The sequence below is a fragment of the Metopolophium dirhodum genome, chromosome 5 (genome assembly GCF_019925205.1).
Source record: "Metopolophium dirhodum isolate CAU chromosome 5, ASM1992520v1, whole genome shotgun sequence".
NCBI lineage: Eukaryota > Metazoa > Arthropoda > Insecta > Hemiptera > Aphididae > Metopolophium > Metopolophium dirhodum.
The window spans coordinates 13,637,749-13,655,551 of record NC_083564.1 but is presented as its reverse complement, the minus strand read 5'-3'; the positions used below and the strand labels follow the sequence as shown (position 1 = coordinate 13,655,551).

General features: G+C 27.1%; 2 protein-coding genes across 6 annotated transcripts; one reads left to right on the top strand and one right to left on the bottom strand.

The window, feature by feature from the left end:
* Positions 1 to 7,407: 7,407 nt before the first annotated feature.
* Positions 7,408 to 10,984, bottom strand: LOC132944083 (lanC-like protein 3 homolog). 2 transcript variants are annotated; one of them, XM_061013249.1, is made up of 5 exons: positions 10,967 to 10,984; positions 9,805 to 10,533; positions 9,512 to 9,730; positions 8,835 to 8,951; positions 7,408 to 8,772 (listed from the first exon to the last, which is right to left on the bottom strand). In XM_061013249.1, the coding sequence occupies exons 2-5, from the start codon at positions 10,436 to 10,438 to the stop codon at positions 8,525 to 8,527; spliced, it is 1,218 nt and encodes a 405-aa protein (XP_060869232.1). In that variant the 5' UTR covers positions 10,439 to 10,533; positions 10,967 to 10,984; the 3' UTR covers positions 7,408 to 8,524. The 2 variants fall into 2 exon arrangements, with proteins under 2 accessions (XP_060869232.1, XP_060869231.1); XM_061013248.1 differs by lacking the exon at positions 10,967 to 10,984 and adding an exon at positions 10,669 to 10,934.
* A 247-nt stretch (positions 10,985 to 11,231) lies between these two features.
* LOC132944082 (polycomb protein suz12-B) lies at positions 11,232 to 17,803 on the top strand. 4 transcript variants are annotated; one of them, XM_061013244.1, is made up of 11 exons: positions 11,232 to 11,551; positions 12,456 to 12,502; positions 13,316 to 13,496; positions 13,587 to 13,675; positions 13,744 to 13,924; positions 15,043 to 15,245; positions 15,325 to 15,460; positions 15,509 to 15,753; positions 15,812 to 16,095; positions 16,580 to 16,771; positions 16,869 to 17,803. In XM_061013244.1, exons 1-11 carry the CDS (start codon positions 11,461 to 11,463, stop codon positions 17,587 to 17,589), a joined length of 2,370 nt encoding a protein of 789 aa, XP_060869227.1. In that variant the 5' UTR covers positions 11,232 to 11,460; the 3' UTR covers positions 17,590 to 17,803. The 4 variants fall into 4 exon arrangements, with proteins under 4 accessions (XP_060869227.1, XP_060869229.1, XP_060869228.1 ...); XM_061013246.1 differs by having other exon boundaries at positions 11,233 to 11,551; positions 15,524 to 15,753; XM_061013245.1 differs by having other exon boundaries at positions 11,233 to 11,551; positions 16,580 to 16,765.

Below are 17,803 nucleotides of genomic sequence, written 5' to 3'. Positions count from 1 at the left end.
GCCAAATTTTTTAAACATTGACAATTTGGTGCCCCATGAATAATCATTCTTTAATGAACTAAATATTTTGAATAGTTTTTTCTAAATTTTTTCCCAAATTTTTTTCTTGTTTTTTAAAATCTATTTGCTTGTGGGCGCCAACACCTCCCTTCAATTTTTTTTTTTTTATGTTTTTAACTCTAGTTGAATATTTTGTATTGACTTGAAAATTGTTGACATGGTGCCCCATGAATAATCATTCTTTAATGAACTAAATATTTTAAATAGTTTTTTCTGTTTAAGTTTCGGGACATTTCAGTTTAAACTTCTTAACGTGTGTTTCTAATGTAAATTTTTTTCCAAATTTTTTTTTTGTTTTCTAAAATGCTTCTGCCTGCGGGCGCCAACACCTCCCTTCAATTTTTTTTTTATGATTTTAACTCTAGCCAAATTTTTTAAACATTGAAAATCTGGTACCTTTTGAGTAATTCTTTAATGAACTAAATATTTTGAATAGTTTTTTCTGTTTAAGATTCTGGGCATTTTAGTTTGTACTTTGTAATGAGTATTCATACAGTAAAATCTATTTGCCTGCGGGCGCCAACCCCTCCCTTCAATTTTTTTTTTTTTAGTACTGTAACTCTAGTTGAATATTTTGTATTGACTTGAAAATTGATAACTTGGTGCCTCATGAATAATCATTCTTTAATGAACTTAATATTTTGAATAGTTTTTTCTAAATTTTTTTCCAAATTTTTTTTTTGTTTTCTAAAATGCTTTTGCCTGCGGGCGCCCACACCCAACTTCAATTTTTTTTTTGTTATGTAACTAGTTGAATTTTTTGTATAGACTTTTTAATGTGTATTCCTACAATAATATTTTTTTTTTAATTTTTTTTTGTTTTCTAAAATGCATTTGCCTGCGGGTGCCAACACCCTCTTTCAATTTTTTTTTTTGTTATGTATCTCTAGTTGAATTTTTTGTATAGACTTTGTTTTGTGTATTCCTTCAATAATTTTTTTTTAAATTTTTTTTTTGTTTTCTAAAATCGATTTGCCTGCGGGCGCCAACACCTCCCTTCAATTTTTTTTTTATGATTTTAACTCTAGCCAAATTTTTTAAACATTGAAAATCTGGTACCTTTTGAGTAATTCTTTAATGAACTAAATATTTTGAATAGTTTTTTCTGTTTAAGATTCTGGGCATTTTAGTTTGTACTATGTAATGTGTATTCATACGTTAAATTTTTTGTATTGACTTGAAAATTGATAACTTGGTGCCCCATGAATAATCATTCTTCAATGAACTAAATATTTTGAATAGTTTTTTCTGTTTAAGATTTGGTTAGGACATTTTAGTTTGAACTTCGTAATGTGTGTTTCTAATGTAAATTTTTTTCCAAATTTTTTTTTTTGTTTTCTAAAATCGATTTGCCTGCGGGCGCCAACACACTCCTTCAATTTTTTTTTAGTTATGTGACTAGTTGAATTTTTTGTATAGACTTTGTACTGTGTATTCCTACAATAATATTTTTTTTAAATTTTTTTTTTGTTTTCTAAATTGCATTTGCTTGCGGGCGCCAACACCCTCTTTCAATTTTTATTTTTGTTATGTAACTCTAGTTGAATTTTTTGTATATACTTTTTGAACATTGATAACCTGGTGTACTTTGAATACTTTGAATTTTTAAATAATTGCATTGTAATCTAATGTTTAAATCAAATAAAATATATTAAATAAAAATATCTATTTTTATAATTTATCATGCTATCTAATTTGTTGTCGAAGAACAAGGGGCCCCTATTTATCCATAATAATACCTATATTTATCTTTAAAATTATATTTTTATAGTGTTTTATTGTTTTATTGTTATTGAGTTACTTTTATGTGTGGAAAGCTTTAATTAATATTTATAATAAAAAAAAGAACACTAAAAGTGTAGTTATATTTTAATAACAATACACTGGTCAGTGGGCCTTCACATAAAATATTTAATTTTTTAAAAAAAAAATCACCATCATTATTTATTTTTGTATAGGTAACCTATAAACAAATATTGTATACATATACCTCAGGGTCCAATACATTGACTTTGTCCGGGACCCCAAGAATCCTAATTGTTTTACTGGCCGTAGACAGGGCCGCATATACTTAACCAAAACTCGTTTGTCAGAATTTAAATAAGAAGGGAGGTCAATTAAAAAAAAATAAAATTTGGAAGTGACTCTGCTGAACAGTAGGGTACAAGTGGGTGACTGTTATGGATAGTGTTACATTTGAATTCAATGATATAATATCATTATATACGAAAAACGATTCCAAGTGGAGACGATTTGACAGCCTAGGATATTGTATACTATACTTATATTGATATTATTAAATATTATTAATACCGTAGCCGGTTAAGTTGAGTTATTATTATTTGTTTATTATCATATTTGTATATAATAATACATTTTAGACGTTTCAATTACCCACGAATAATATTTTTAAAATAGGTATATAAATTACAAGTTACAACGAATTATGAACGATATTTCAAAAATTAATTGCTGAAAATCATTAGTTTTTAATTGAAAACGACATAGAAGTCTGAATTTGGCGGTCAGTCTTATTTTTAAGTTATATTATAGCTAATTGAAATTTTTGGTATTTTCATATAATATATCCGGTGTAGTCACTCGCACACTGCGCTTGCTCGAACAATTAAAATCAAAAACATCCCTCGACTTGTTATGTAAATCCACCATGGGCGGGTGTCAGAATTATTTTTGCATCATCAATTTTAAAACGTTGATTTACCTAGATTAAAAAAAAATTTAATTTGTTATACTTAAGCTCGGTAAACTTTAAGCGTTGTACGGGTGCGTAAAACACCGAAAATCGTCAACTTCGTAAGGCTGTACCATAAATACCAATGGCTTCCCGGTAGTAGAGTTTTGGACAAGTACCTACATAGGTAACTTATAATAATTCATATTGTAAATTAATTAGGTACCAAAAAAATATAACTTCTCAAACACTTTGTCTATTGACACTGCCGGGAGAATGTATTAGAATGTCTATAAACTTACGGACCAGTTCAGGCGCGGACTGGTAAAATAGGGCACGGGATGCTACACAATTTAAAGGGCAAATAACATAAATTGTTGGGGCGAATTTAATACATGTAGATTATTTATAAAATATTAATATATTTTATTTTGTTTTGAAAAAATATTGAATATACGTTAAACACGTAAATAAGTACCAAGTTACAAAAAACTTTCAATCAAAGTTGTACAATATTATAGATTACTAGTAATCGTAAGTTGGTAACAATCTGTTGTTCATTAGGTGTCTAGAGTCTTTAAATATATAATAAATAATATTAGGCAAATATATTTTAGGGCAAGGGATGCTGTAGCATCCCAGCATCCCAGCCAGTCCGCGTCTGTATGTAGACTTACTTTTAATTTGATTTATAAGAAGCCTTTCAAAATATAACGCATGAATTTTCAAGATTATTTTTGTTTTAAATTTCAATTTTAAAACATATTAGTACAATAATACCCAATGCGCATTAAATTATTGTTTACACTTTTGCAGCTGTTGAAATTTCGATAACTCGTATCGAATTAGTTGAAATAAAATGTAAATAATGAATTGCAGGTGGACAGATAATAGACACGATTGCGTAATACTGTAATAGTTATACCTAGTTGGTACGGACGTGTTAAATGTGTTAAAATAACGGTATTATCTCAGAAACTAAATTTAGTTATGACCACGACTTTTTGTTGACATTTTTTACCAAGGAAGCTGAAAGAATGTATATAGATGCATTTATGTAAATAATTGCTATACTTACTCATTATACCAACTCAAATCTGATACCTATATTTATTATGTAACCTAAATGATGTACATTTTTTGTTATGTCAATTGAACGGAAAACTATTCCTAAAATAAATACAAAAATTTTTTCTCATCAAACGTATTGTATTATTTGTGTTATTAATAATACGGTAGCCGGTTAAGTTGAATTATTATTATTTGTTTATCATCATATTTGTATAGAATAATATACTTAAGAAGTTTTAAGAACTCACGAATAATATTTTAAAATATAACAGAAAACTGAAATCGTTCATCTTAGTTTAAATATAGGAGTATATCTAATTTTGTCCAAATTTGAGCTAAAAATAACTATAAAAAAATACTTTGCATTTAGATTTTCTGGTTACAGAATAAGCTACTTACGTTGAACCCTGTTTTACATTTTCAATCATTAAATATAAAAGTTGAACATTTAATACATTTGTAAATTTTAAATTTTTTGCCAAAATTCAACTTTAAACGCTGATAAAAAAAATCTTCAAAATTATTATAAAAAATATATACATAAATCATTTTTTTTTATATATTTATAAGTTTGTACATTATTTAAATCAAATTAATGTATAAAATATTTTTTAATCATCGTTTAATACCGTATTTCGTCAAATGTATGTTAAACAGTGTTTATTTTAATCAATGTGCAAAACTACACAATATATACAGTCTTTAAAGAGTTTTAAGAAATCCATTCACAATAAATAATAATATGAAGTTATTCAAAAAAAAATTTTTTTTTATTTTCAATTGTATATTCATTTATAGATATTTTTAATTTAAAAAAAAAAAACAATTTCCCGATGGATGATAATTTGGAAGGGGTGGGTGGATAAATCAAATTATTTAAACTGCCAGTTTCAATTTCATTCGACGCCACTGGGTAAAATAACTAAAATGATTTACTTATTATTACTATATAAATATAGTTATTATAGTAAGTTATGATTAGGTTTACTATATTTTATAGTTAATAAAGTTTTTAATGTTTGAATTAACTAAAAAATATAGTTAAAATAGCATATTTCAGTTCAAATAACTCTAATAACTTGACTATAATGTTTTAGTAAATCTGATTAATCCCTATAGCAATTATAATGTACAGTCAATCCTACTATTTTTATAGTACAAACAACTGTTTTGTTTTTTCCGTCGCAAATCCTGCAGGCAAATGTATTTCAAAAAGCGAAAATAATAATAATAATAATAATAATAATAAAAAAATATTAAAATTACTAACGAACTTGTGGTTATGTGAAAATAGGATGTGCATGCAATGTATACGTATTTACTATTTATATACATTGCGCACACATTTTAAATTACTACCTTCTCATATATATATAGGTATATGTGTGTATATACAGATAAGCACACATCTAATATATAAAATTCTCGTGTCACAATGTTAGTTACCATACTCCTCCGAAACGGCTTGACCGATTTTTATAAAATTTAATATGCATATTCAGTAGGTCTGAGAATCGGCTACTATCTATTTTTCATACCCCTAAGTGATAAGGGTTGTCCAGAAAAAAATAAAAATAAAAATATTATTATTATTAAAATAATAATAGTGTATTATATATTGGTTGCTATTGGTTAATCGGGCATGTTTGTTGATTTGTTTTATTATTTTTTGTCAATACATATATATAAATTAATGTTTGTGTGTAGATTAGACCTCTGGGAAGAAGATAGGCTAATTTAAAAAAGGAGTAAATTTGTTTTTTTTTATTCATCGGATTTTAGTACGGTTAGGTTAGGTTAGTATTTTGTATTAATTGATTATATTAATCCACCATAGGTGGAATTAAGTAAAAACGACAAACTTGGTATAACTTTGATACTTTAGAGTTAAATCATACACTTATGTACAAACAGCACGGGGTTATTTTTATTCCGGGCAACAGAAAAGTTAAGATAAATCTAGAACATCATACTCCGAATATTAAATAACGCATTGAACAAAGTTTGAGTCATATACAGTTTGTACATTTGACGGGTAACGATGAAGTGCACGGGATCAGCTAGTATATAATAATATATAAGGATTTAATTATATAATAAATTAACTTACCTTTTTTTATTGAATATAGATTTTTTCTATGGAATATAAATGTTCTTGTATGAAATTTGGATTTTTTATTAAATATAGTTTTAGATTCTGAGTGGAACGATGAATGTATTGATTTTACAATGATGTCTTTTTTATTTTTTTATTTTTGTGTCTGTCATTACCTTTTAGGACAGTAAAAATGCTTTGGTTTTCTTCAACAGTATCTTTTCTGATAGGAAAATGAATTTTGTTGGTACTTTGGGGGTCAAAAAAATTCTGGGTTTCCCAGAAATTATCAAAAGTGACGTGAAAAAACAAAAGAAAAATTAAAGAAAAACGAAAAATCTGTTTTCGAAAAAATCGATTTTGGTTTTTGGTGCAACGCTTAAACAAATTGGAACTTTTTCTCTAGAGTACCTATTTTCTTTAACTAATTGTGTGTATAAAATAATGTATAATGATTCATGAGTTGATTTTTGTCATATATCTCTAGATCGATTTAAAAAATGTATTTTGTAAATTTTACATTCTTTTTATACTTCTTAGTTCATGCGTGTTATTTTATTGATTTTACAATGATGATGAGTGTGTTTTTATTTTGTGTCTTTGTACACGATAAGTAGTCGAAATAATGCTTCGATTTTCAATTTCAATATCTTGTTGTTCGATGGGAAAGTGAATCAATTTTACACAAAATCTGTTTTCGAGAAAATCGATTTTGGTTTTTGGTGCAACTCTAAAACAAATGACCGTTTTTCTATAAATATCAATAAAATTTTATTTGTAGGCTCCTGACATATTGCTACAATAGCAGTTGAAAAATATTAAAAATCCTTAGTCACAGTTTTTATTTATAAACATTTAAAGTTCAAATCTTGACAAAATACGGAAAAATCACGAAAATTAGCAAATTATTTTGATCTGAGAATTCATAAAAATTTTTTTTTTTAAATCTAAGATTTTAAAATGTAATACAAGATTATCCATAAGTTTGTCTACCTTTATCAAAAATAAAATGTCTACAAGAAAGTCAAATTAAATTTTTATGAGCGTTTGAAATTCATATTTTTACAACATTTGATATTTACTCGATTTCTCGTGTAACGATTTTCTTATTTTGTTGTAATTAAAAAACGTATGACTGTAGATACTTGAAAATTTCACTGAATGTTTGTATTAGCACTTTCTATACACCATACGATTTTGAAAATATTTTGACTCTTTTTGAGCTGTTTACGGACATTGTCAGTTTTCAATATTTTAGTTTTATTTTCTATAAATATCAATAAAATTTTGTTTGTTGTGTAGAAAAGCGTGACAATTTAATACAAAGCTCCTGATATATTGTTAGCTAAGGCTTGAAAATTTGAAACAAGATTCCACGTAAATAGGTTAAATATAAATTACTTTATTCACAATAATATCATCAAAATAAATATACTTGGTAATATACTAATATCATAGGCTGACTGACCGTTTTCGCTCAGAATCGTTTTTCTTAAACAATATTATATCATTGAATTCAAATTTAACACCATCCATTACAGTGACCCACTTGTAACCTACTGTACAGCAGAGCGACATCCACTTACCCACCTTTTTTATTTCAAATTTATATTTTATTTATTCTATTCAACTAGGCTTTTTTATTCCATTAAGATTCTTTTATTCTATACAAATTTTAATACATATATAGATTTTTTTATACATCAAATTTTCATAAAAAAATTCAATATCAAGATTTTTTATTGAATGTAAATTTTTTTACCAAATATAAATGTTTTTTTTTTTATTAAACTGATGTTTTTATCAAATAATAACTTTGTCCAATAATAATTGTAAATTTGATATTTTTAATCCAAGTTATTCAACATTTTTATTATTTTTTTTTAATTGTTATTCATTCGCTAAATATTGACTTTGGTTTGGATCTAGTCGGAATAATTGGGGGGACTGACCAAATTTGCAAAAAAATTCGACAAAATCACAATTTTGATTTGTAAATTCTAAAAACCAATTTGCAATTGATTTGCTAATTATTGGCGCTGGTTTAAAGTGAATCGTCCAAAGTAGGGGGGCTAACTTCATGACCATTTATGCTAATGTAATTACTATGCTAAATTTATGAAGCGCAAGTTGATAGAAAAATTAAGAACATTTCTTTATTATTTTTTGTCATTTATTCAGTTATATACATGTCAATTTTTATAGAAACCAATCTATTTTGATTGCTATAAATTACTTTTAGTTTCATAAACAACTTAAATTTTTGTATTTTTGTATCTTAGACCATGCGACTTTGGTTATTCATTTTTGAACATTTTTATATATTAATATTTTACATTAGATAAAATCATATTTAAAAATCTAAAATATAAATTAATAAATTATACAAAGGACCTAAAAAATGAGTTTTAACAAATAAACTTCAACATAATGAATTTACTATACATAGGTATTAGACCAAAATGTTGTCAGAAAAATAATAAAAACACATTCCTGATATAGTATGAGTTACTTTTCACTTAACCTAAAATCAAAATATGTTTTGAAATAAATTACATGTACATAAGTAAACATTTAATATTTGTTTGATATTAAAAAAGATATAATTAAAACACATCTAAAAATGGGAAACTAGCTTTCTCCGGCTGGGTTAAATCACTTAAATAACACACTGTGCCAGCTAATCCTTCATATAAACTGTACAAATTGTCTGGTCTTCTAGATCCTTGAATACATTCATCAGTGAATATAAATTTACCAAATTGTACAGCTCGGTTTAAATGTTTTTTATCGCCGGTCAACCTATATAATAGTAAGAAAACATATCCGTTCCCAGCTATTCCATGACATAATCCTAATATAAAAAAATAATATTAAACAAATTCAAATTCAAACAGTACCATGTACTTAGCTTACCAGGGCCTTTTTTTAATAGTCCTTTTGTCCATACCAAGTCACCACATTTTAAACAACATTCCAAATACGAAGGTTCTTTAAAAACCAAATATGCTTTAGCTAATAAGTATATAATACCTGAAAAAATATATATTTATATAAGAAAGTACTATACTTTATTTTAATACAACAATCAAAATGTCCTTGTTATATTCAGAAATACAGAATGTCTTACCTTATTCTTTGTCAATGTACACTACCTCCCTATTTTACTATAATATACAAGGTGATTTACCTATCATATTCACTCCCAACTGCTTCTTCAATAATGCAGTTATTAAAAATTTAATTTTCTACTGCTACTACTACTAAGTACTTATCATATGGCCTGTGGAGATACAAACTTGCTAACTCCTGCCTAAACTATACAACTTGTAAGCCCATTTGAATATTTAATAGAAATGAGTGTTTAATTAAAAATGTTTATATATATATTTAAGATTTTAATATGTGATTATATCAAAAATATTAATTAGAAAAAGTTACCAATGTAAACAAATTATAAGAAGAATATAGAGTAAGAATAATGAACATAGGTGACATATACATAAAAAACACCTTTGTTTATTTAGATAACTTGTAACCATAGGCTATAGTGCATTGACAAGTATAAGGACTATAGTTTTTAAATTAATCACCTGGAGCTCCATGGCACCAATGAACCAATTCATCTTCCTCAGGTCTTTGTTTTGATCCTAATTCCTGAATTTTAGTAGGAAAATTACCAGTGGATGTTTGTAAAGATATCAATATATCTATACATTTTTTGATATCTTGCATAGCTTTTTGTTCATTTTTAATAAAACAAGGAAATGAAATTAATACTTGGAGAATTGTACATAGACCATGAGCTGCTCCTAAAACAAAAAATAACTTTGAAATGGAGCTAAATTATTTTAATTTTACGTCATAGTATCATACGATAACTTGCCTAAATATTCTTTGCTGTGATAACTGTACATAAGGGGAAACAAGCTTTTATTTGTTTTTGAATATTGACGACCAGATTCTACTATTGTTAAGCATATGTCAAGAACATCTTGGTCAGGTATTATTTTTCTTCCAAAAACCTTTTCTAACCATAGAACTCCATAGAGATAACCGGCGCGACCAACAAATAATTCATCTTCTCCCGGTTTTAAAGAATCTATCGGCTTGCAGATAGTCACCCCATTCTCAAAATATTCTAAATACATTTCTGCAGTTTTCTCATCACCAATTTGGTGATATATTGCAGCATTTACAGCGTTTACTCCAGCAGCACCACAAATAAATTGATTTGATTTTTTTCGATCAAAACAGTTTTCTTTAAGTTTTAGAACTTTGATTGCTTTATTTAAATAAGTTGAGGGATCATTTTTAAATTTGTTTGATATTGCCAAGTGATAGAACATGTATGCAATACCAGTCGATCCAGTATACAAGGTGTTTTTTGACGACGATGAAGCATTTTGATCTATACGTTGTATTAAGCTATTTATTTTATCTTTCCAAAATTTGTGATATGTACTTAAATCACTTTCATCAATGTCAGAATATATATTTTTAAAGTAACGTTTTGCCATTGTTTTTGGTATTGCTTATACACATAAACAATAAAGCAGTAAAATTGTTAAGTCCATACTCATACTTTGTATATAATATATCAGATCATATGTCCCTAAACAGTTCAAAACAAATCAAAATATTTTGAAAATTTTATTATATATAGAAAATGTAAATATAAAAAAACAGTGAAAATTGAATGTATATACGTTCATTTGTTTTAGAGTTACACCAAAAAAGTCATAAATACCTCATACTTATATTTTAATTTAAATGCCCAGAAAATGCAGAGCTCAAGCACTTTTTTATCGAAATTGCGCCTATGCTCATAGTATTGGAAACATGAAAATAATATCTACACAATAGTTAGTAGATGAAAATAAATCACGGTTGTAACTTGTGTCTTGTAGATATAAATTAATAGAATAACTTGATAAAATTATCAAAATTCAAAAATAGATTAGGTAATTAATAATTTTAAAGTAATCATGTTTTTTGAACATCAACGGAAAATAATCATTAGTATTTGGACTTAAAGTGTGACCAACCTGTTTCGTTTGCAAACCATGACTCAATCAATTAATTTTAAATCTTTATGAGTAAAAAACAATTGTTTACACAACTAAAAATTTCTCGATACAACTATGGTAGTATGTTTTACTCATTTACCAACGATACTCGTGTATTGTTTTGTTTAAGTCTCCTATGTCTATAAACTGTCTATTCAAACGAATGTATAGGATACATTGTTTTACGTAATGTGGCCACACTGCGAAGCTCGTTATCGGTCGTTGTCCCCCGGAACGGCTGTAGACTTCCCGTTGCCTTCGCCTCGCCCTTTGCCAATGGATTGCTTCGGTGCTTCCATTGTTTACCCTCCTCACTTTTTAGATTTACGTATTTTTTTTTTTTAGTTTTAGTTTCCGAGTTTTTTTTACTATTACACTGTTTATAATTTTGTTTACCGATATAAAATTCACACTATTTAATTTTTGTGTCCTAAACTTTTTACTAGGTATAGTAAGTTTACCGGTTTTTTAGAATGGCTCCCAAAAAGAGAGAAAAAGAACTAGATAAAAACCGAATGGATCACGCACAGGCCGATCATGAACTTTTCCTACAAGCATTTGAAAGTAAGTTAGAGTTGCTAATAATAGGTACCTACCTATTCTTGATGTTAAATTGTAACTTTAATGTTAGATTTATTACTAATCATTATATACAATTAATAGCTGATATTGTGTATAGGTACTGTCTATATTTTGACCAATTAAAATTAACTTTTGCGACATAAATAATTATCAATTTAAACAAATAAAATTAGTAGGTAGGTACATATTTTAATTTTAATATATTTGTTTTAAATTGATTTCTTGTAAGTTTGGTTATACCTACCTAAATTACCAGTTTTGATTTACAACAACATTAAATATTTTATCATTAGAATAGATTATTAATTTATGGAATGAAACTTAGGTTAGTTTTAAATTTAGAGTTTTCTTATTTTTGTTTTTAAATATAAATGTAGGTAGATAGGTTTCGATATGTTCTTAAAATGTTGTAAACTTAAATTAATGTGTTTGGAAAACATAATTATGACCAAGTTGGTCTACAATTACAAACTGAGACAGTTTTTTAATAATCATTTAGGTTAGTCCGGTTAATTGTTTTACTTGTTCTTGTTAGTATACTTAATAGTTTAATGGTTATAAAAAATATTTTTAAACTGATGCTTTTATTTTTTATTTAATTTGTGTGGTTATTTTATTTGAAAACTTACGTTATTTCTTATTATCTACCAATATATAAATAAAGATTGTGCATTTGAGATTTGTGGGGAGGGAGAGGCTAAAGCCCTACTTACATAATATTGAATAAGCTTTAAACAACATTAAGGAAATGTTTTGGGGGCTTAACCCCTAAAGCCACCACCTATTTGTGCCTACAAGTTTGTGCATGTCTTTTCTTTTCAAATAGGCAATAAAATATAAATAATATATATTTTAATTATTATTATTTACAAAAACTTTTTTTCAGAACCCACCCAGATTTACAAATATTTAAGGAATCGTAGTTTGTTTTCGGTAAGTTAATAAATATTATTAAATTAAGTATGTAATTACTAGTAATGTTTACAGTGTTGATAACGTACCTATTATCCCTAAAAATAATACGTGTTGCGTAATGTAATAATATTATTATTTATTATTATAATAAATAAATAATTTTCATGTATCTATTAATATTGTAAACGATTAATAACAGTTTTTATACATACTTTATTTAGTTACCTATGTTTTGTATTCAATAAACTAGTGTTTAATTTGTGTTTATTCATTTGCATTGAAGTATCATCCACTAGTTATTGCTTATTTTTGTCATAGTTACATATTAAGACTAAAGTAATAGTTTATATTTGACTGTTTTCTGTCCCCTGATATTGTATTTACTAGATAATATTATCTATGATATAGTTTGAAGTACATTTCTGGGAGGGATAGAATGGCGTAAATCTTTATTTTGGCCAAAGATACCTTTGTAATTTGCTGACTTAAAAGTTAAAATATCCAAGAGAAAATGACCCTGTCCCCTGTACATTTTATAAATCCAAAGTTATGCATATTATATTATAGTAAAAATAAAAATTAATTTGTTACCTACACCACAATAATTGTGCCAACATCTTATAGGTAAGAATAATTTATAAGTGTTGTTTGTTAGTTTAAAGTAGGATAAAAATGACTTTGAACTCCCCTATGATTTATACTAGTTATAGTACATACCTATAATAATATATTAATGTATATATTATATACATAAATTAAGTATTTAATATTCTTAACACAATATTACATTATTTTAGGATTGATTTTTCTATGATTTATGACTTGTTTTAGCCATTATTTTTAGTCAGAACTTTAAGTTACATGAGAGCAAATCGTCCAAGACCTAAGCGCCCAAAAAAAAAATTAGACATTGATTCATTGCTAAACAATGTTGAAAATCAAGTTTATGAAAAAAAAACATTTAATAAACGATACTTGACAATAAGTTACATTGGATATTTTGATGATAAAAGTAATTTTATACTGGTTTTGTATATTTTAATGTTATAACAGTGTAATAATAATATTATATAATTTTTGTTTTGTTTTTTTCATTTAACAGTGAACAATACAAATGGACCTGTTAAAATTGAAACTACACTTGTGAAAATATGTCACAAAAAACGGAAAGATGTTTGCCCATATACAATGGTGGGATAGTACATTTTTTAAGTATACCTAATTTAATTTATTTAATAAATTATATTTAATTATTTTAGGTATCTTTTGGCTTATCATCTGTTCCTGTCAATCCGACTTGTTCTCAATTAACATCACAATCTCCAGTAGTGTCTATTCCTGTTGAATCAGTTAATACTGTACAAGGAAATGTATCGAAATCACATCATTTATTAGTAAGGGTTATAAATGTAATTTCAAATTCAGATTCTGAAAACACTGGTGAGTAAATTAATAATTTTACATGTAATTTTTGATTTTAATAAACTGTTGTCATAATTTATTTTAAATTGTAATAAATAAAAATACATTTAGAATAATCTAATTAAATTCTTAAATTTTGAGTACAGTCTGTTGTTTAAACATTTTTAAACTTTTCATCTGAAATAGCTACACTAAGAAAAAGATCATTCATACAGTAATTGATATATTTTTAAATTTACTATTGTGTTATAGTATAAATATTGTGTTATGCAAGAAACCACATAAGTTTTACATGTTTTTCCTAAACAAAAATGCCGTAACTATGATTATTTATCTAGAATTTTATGTTCATAAGAAAACAATATTGCCGCAATGGTAATAAAATATAACCGGTGCTTAGTAAAAACGCCATAACCACAGTTTGCTTAGAAATATTGTCGTAAGTTTTGTTTAGCACTTCCGCATAATCTATATTTGTGGCGTTGTTATTTAGGAAACCGGTTGCCATTAAGCCGTATCACCCGTATCTTATATGTATAATTTTAAATTACTGATAATGTTTAGAAATTTTGATGTCATTATACATAAGACACACATTATTTTTCGTTCAGTCAACAATGTACCTCGTCTCAAATATTTTACGCACAGTTTTAATTTTTGCCGTAATCAGAATTGCGGCATTTTTGCCAAGTAAAAAATTCTGAATAATTAATAGCTTACTTAGTATAAATATCAAAACAATGATATCTTGGTGAAAGAAAAATTGAAAGTTCCATTGCATTCATCAGGTATATTTCCATAAGAAATTATGTATTTTACTTTGAAAAATATTATATTTATGAAAATAAAACTACCAAAAACTACTAAACATAAAATGTAATTTTTCTCAAAATGGCATGGAGGGAAATTATGGCGTTTTTTCTTAGGACGGCAGAATAGTAGTATCCCATTTCAATGGTTAAACATTTAAAATGTATTGACACAGTAAAAAAAAAGTTTTTATTTAAATGTATTATTCCTCATATTATTTTGACAAACTATAATATTTTGAATGTTATTGGATTAGTTATATTAATTATTTTATTTGCATTTAAATTGGTAATAATTTTGTATTTAACATCACTTATTAATTTCAGAGCCGAGTCAAAAAAAAAGAAGGATGAGTATTAAAGAGGGTAATGGTATAGTTAAAAAAGAGATTGGTGCAAATTTAATAATACATGACAAACAAAATAGATGTTTGCTTAAAGATGGTGATTATGATTGTCTTATAGAAGAAATTAGTGGCGAAAGTCCCAATTTAACAACTGGAAAATCGTGTTCATGGGAACGCCTCAAAGTACATATACATCAGTCTTTATTTTTATTTTAACCCATTTACGGTTTTTTTTACTCTTAATGTTTTTTTATAATTGTAGGAAGTAAGAGCTGGACCACAATTTAGTGCATTTGAAACTCGTAAAAAGATCAAGCTACGTTTAAAGTGGTCAACAGAGCCTACTAGTACTACTGTTGTTTGTCCTCTCGTTGATAATAAAGAAAATAATTGGCCAAGTATTAAATATATATATTGTTCAAACTGAAAACCAATTTTTTATGTAGCTAATTTTCTTTTAGCATCAAATTCTAGAAGAAGTAGCAGTGTTCAAAATGCAAATGGTTCTCTGGATTCTTCGTCCAATAAGTTGAAAATAGTATACCAGTTCTTATATAATAATAATAGTCGTCAACAGACTGAAGCTAGTGAAGATTTACATTGCCCATGGTGCACATTGGATTGTTTTACATTATATGCATTACTTAAGCATTTGAAGCTATGTCATGCCCGGTTTACATTTTCTTATGTTGTAAGTTGTGTTATAAAGTCTTTTTAAGTTGGACATGTATTAAAACTAAAATGTACAGCCAACAGGATCTGGTGCACGAATTGATGTTGCAATTAATGAGCACTATGATGGTTGTTATATTGGTAGTCCACAAGATTTAATTGCACAACCACAAAGAGATGAATCAAAGAATGTTGGTTATCGTATAACTAGAGTTGGTCCTGTTAGACGTGCAGTTGTATCAAAAATAGTAGTTTGTCACCCAAAACGACTCAGGCGTGCTTCATTGTCCGAGTTTCTACATGAACTGGAAGATACTGATGGATATGATGGCCAAAGGCCATATGTTACTGGACATAATAGGTAAATCTTGATATTTTATACTCTATTCAAGTTAAAAGCTGTACTTGGTGGTGGCAATCAGGAAACACTTCTTTGTCATTCCAACCAAGTCAACCATCTGTACGCACTCATTCCTGCTATGTAGTAATACCATGCCATGCGTGGACAGCAAGTTGGCGGCTGAGTACAGTTCTTAACTTGAGTTGACTATAAAAGAGTTACAGTTACATTTAACATGTTAATTGTCATGTAGTAACTATACTATAGATTCTTTAGAGTACTGACACCAACATCAAACCAGTTATTATGTTGGCCAATTCTTATGGATTATGTCCCAATGCAAACCATTTATATTATGTGTTTTTGAAATTAATCAAGGAATGTTCTAGCTTATTTTTTTTCCTTGATTCATTTCTAAACTACATACTATAATAGGTTTGCATAATTTTTTTTAACTAATTTAGTTAATTATTATTTAAAGTTAATTGTATAATATAACTTTCAGATTATATCATCATACCTCAACATGCCTTCCGATTTATCCACGAGAAATGGATGTAGATAGTGAAGATGAAAGTGATCCTATATGGTTGAGGAAAAAGACTGCAATGATGATTGATGAATTTACGGATGTTAATGATGGTGAAAAAGAACTGATGAAGATGTGGAATTTGCATGTTATGAGAGAGGGGTATGGGTGAATACAAACAATATAGTATTATATTTACTATTTAGTAAATTTATTCATTTTTAATTGATAGTAATTAGTCTAATTATTAAAATTTTACTTTCAGATTTGTTGGTGATTGTCAAATTTCATTAGCTTTAAGTATGTTTGTTGAATCTAAGGGTAGATATATACTTAGGAAAAATTTATATAGGAATTTTATGTTACATCTTTGCAACTTGTGTGATTTACGTCTTATAAGTCCAGTGACCTTCTATACAACCATACAAAAATTACAAGATATTTTAGCAGTTGATTCAGAAGCTAGCAATGTATTATATGAATCTTTTGAAGCTCAGCGAAAATATTGGCGTGAGGAAGGTGCTAAAAAGGCAGAAGATCGTACTGAAATAAGGTGTTTGGTTCAAAGTCCATTACAGTCAGATATTGGTACTAGACGTAAGCCTGCTGGATCATTTTACCCATTAAAACTCCAAGATAAATTAAAAGGGAAAGTAATTAAACAACAAAATGGTCGTAAAGGAGGAAATTCTACAAGACAAAATCCTCCTGCCACTAAAAATGCAAACATTGTTGAAGAAAAGAAACTTGATAAAAAAAGTGACAAAAAGGGAGGGTCTACAACTAGATCTCAATCTGCTGTGCGAACTGATAAGCCAGAAAAACCAGTAGAAAAACGTAATAGCACTTCTTTAAACGGTGAAGATCATAAAATATCTGCAACTCTGACAGTACGACGTAGGACTTTCCCTATATTGACTGATAAGAAAAAACCAGTTCCTGAAAAATTGCCGACAAATGTGTCTGAATCTGTAAGACGAAAGTAAATAGGTAATTATTGTTGTGATAATTTTGACTATTGTTGTAAAATTAAACAAATTTCCCAATATCTCTAAAATGAGTTATTCACTACTGTCATAAATATTCTGTAAGTTTATATACGAAGAGAACTTTAAAATGTTCTTATTTTTGTGATCATAAAATTTGGTTTTATTATTTTTAATCTTTGTACAGTGGATAGAAAAATCTAAGGATTGGGTC

Bases quoted from the DNA above. Each gene is read 5' to 3' on its own strand.
- LOC132944083 (XM_061013249.1), bottom strand. From the start codon at position 10,438: ATGGCAAAACGTTACTTTAAAAATATATATTCTGACATTGATGAAAGT. The intron at 8,952-9,511 runs GTGATTAATTTA...ATATTTTTTCAG, and splicing joins TTGGTGCCATGGAGCTCCAG to GTATTATATACTTATTAGCT. The intron at 8,773-8,834 runs GTAAGCTAAGTA...TTTTTATATTAG, and splicing joins ACTATTAAAAAAAGGCCCTG to GATTATGTCATGGAATAGCT.
- LOC132944082 (XM_061013244.1), top strand. From the start codon at position 11,461: ATGGCTCCCAAAAAGAGAGAAAAAGAACTAGATAAAAACCGAATGGAT. The intron at 13,925-15,042 runs GTGAGTAAATTA...TATTAATTTCAG, and splicing joins TTCAGATTCTGAAAACACTG to AGCCGAGTCAAAAAAAAAGA. The intron at 15,754-15,811 runs GTAAGTTGTGTT...TAAAATGTACAG, and splicing joins GGTTTACATTTTCTTATGTT to CCAACAGGATCTGGTGCACG.